This window comes from Otolemur garnettii, unplaced genomic scaffold (genome assembly GCF_000181295.1).
Source record: "Otolemur garnettii isolate 467f Iridium unplaced genomic scaffold, OtoGar3 scaffold00099, whole genome shotgun sequence".
NCBI lineage: Eukaryota > Metazoa > Chordata > Mammalia > Primates > Galagidae > Otolemur > Otolemur garnettii.
This window is the reverse complement of record NW_003852494.1, coordinates 2,968,254-2,970,363: the sequence shown is the minus strand read 5'-3', so window position 1 is coordinate 2,970,363 and position 2,110 is coordinate 2,968,254. Positions and strand designations below refer to the sequence as shown.

At 36.9% G+C, this 2,110-nt stretch overlaps 1 protein-coding gene across 1 annotated transcript in view; it reads right to left on the bottom strand.

Annotated features, from left to right (window-relative positions):
- Window positions 1-2,110, bottom strand: part of KNTC1 (kinetochore associated 1) — a 105,325-nt gene that overhangs the window by 88,419 nt on the left and 14,796 nt on the right. The window contains exons 5-6 of the mRNA XM_012809015.2: window positions 1,702-1,780; window positions 155-232 (exon numbers count right to left, since the gene is read on the bottom strand). Coding sequence (XP_012664469.2) covers window positions 155-232; window positions 1,702-1,780 — 157 coding nt within the window. The remainder of the gene's footprint in view (window positions 1-154; window positions 233-1,701; window positions 1,781-2,110) is intronic.

Sequence of the window (2,110 nt, the reverse complement as noted above, 5' to 3'; positions counted from 1 at the left end):
CAAAAAAAAAAAAAAAAAAAAAAGCATACTATGTCACTGAATACAATTAAACTAAAATAATAATCTTAAAAATAATATTTAAAAATTGACTAATTGCTAAATTAATAAAAATAACTATTACTGCAAATCAATAAGAATGTGACATATTACTTACCTTGTTGAAGTTTTAAAAGCTGAAGATTTGTAATATAAAAAAATCCACTGTTTGTAAGAAGCAGCATATAATAGGTACCTATTAAAATTAAATCAGAATCAGTTTCCCTAAAAGTCATGTGGATATAAAATTTAAACTAGGACCTAGAACTAGCTTAAAAATATGTTAATTTGCACATTTCAATTTTAATCAACAAATAATGTAGTAATGATCAGATAAGACTTATTTACTTATTTATTTAGTCCCCCAAACACCATTGATTTCTCTGAAATTTTTATGTAAAAAAACAAACTTCACTCGGTGCCCGTAGCACAGTGGTTACAGCGCCAGTCACATACACTGAGGCTGGCAGGTTCAAACCTGACTCAAGCCAGCTAAAAACAATGACAACTGTGACAAAAAATAGCAGGGCATTGTGGCAGGTGCCTGTAGTCCCAACTACTTGGGAGGCTAAGGCAAGAGGATCACTTAAGCCCAAGAGTTGGAGGTTGCTGTTGGAGGGTGCCACAGCACCCTACCAAGTGTGACATAGTAAGATTCTATCTCAAAAAAAAAAAAAAAAACTTTACACACCAGGAAAAAAAACAAAAACCCTCAGGCTCAGCACCTGTGGCTCAAGTGGCTAAGGCGCCAGCCACATACACCTGAGCTGGCAGGTTCGAATCCAGCCAGAGCCCACCAAACAACAATGACTGCTGCAACCAAAAAATGGCCAGGTGTTGTGGCGGGCACCTGTAGTCCCACCTACTTGGGAGGTGGAGGCAGGAGACTCACTTGAGCCCATGAGTTGGGAGGTTGCTGTGAGCTATGATGCCACAGCACTCTACCCAGGGCGACAGCTTGAGGCTCTGTCTCAAAAAAACCCCTCAAATATATTAAAATAAATTAAGATCCAATTAACATTTGTTGAAACCAAACTATGGCAAAAATGCTAAAACCCACCAAAATTTTTTTTTAATGTCTTGTTGGTAGTCTACAGAACTCTCAAAACTGGGCCAGCACTAATCCCAGCACTCTGGGAGGCCAAGGCAGGTGAATTGCCTGAGTTCCAGACAAGCCTGAGCCAGAGCAATACCCTCCTCTAAAAACAGCCAGGTGTTGTGTGGCTGGCGCCTGTAGTCCCAGCTATCAGCCCAAGAGTTTGAGGTTGCTGTGAGCTGTATGCCATTGCACTCCACTGAGGGCGACAAAGTGAGACTGTCTCAAAAAAAAAAAAAACCTCTCAAAACTGTAAAAGTTGAGTTTAAAATACAATATTTAGGAAAATACCTATTTAAACCTCTGAAACAAGACAAAATTTAAAATTGTATCTTACAATATTAATTGAATTAATAGAAAAGAATTTTACATTGTAGGAAGAATAGCAATGAATTTATATAATACATAACAATAAATTTAAATTGTTGATTATCAATCAGAAGTCACTACAAAAAAAAATTCAATTTTACACTGTAGGAACAATAGCAGTGAATTTATATAATACATAAAAATAAATTTAAATTTTTGATTATCAGAAGTCACTACAAAAAAAATTCAAGAAAACTTACCTTCATTTGAGCCATCTTTCTCAATAACAAGAGTCCGGTAGGTACACTGATTTTCATCATTTGCTTTCTGAACAAAAGCCTATTACCAAGTAATTTCAAATAAGGTTAAACCAAGAAACGTAATCAAGAATTATATGCCGGTTCAAGACTAGCCTGAGCTAAAACGAGACCCCATCTCTAAAAATAGCTGCATGTGGTGTGGGCACCTGAGTAGTCACAGCTACTCAGGAGGTTGAGGCAAGAGAATTGCTTCAGCCCAAGACTTTGAGGTTGCTATGAGCTATGATGCCAGAGCCCCCTACTGAGGGTGACAAAGTGAGACTCTGTCACAAAAAAATAAAAAAGAACCATATTCTTGGGACACAAATATAAGATGGACTTTATCTAACAAATGCAATCAGTGTAACCT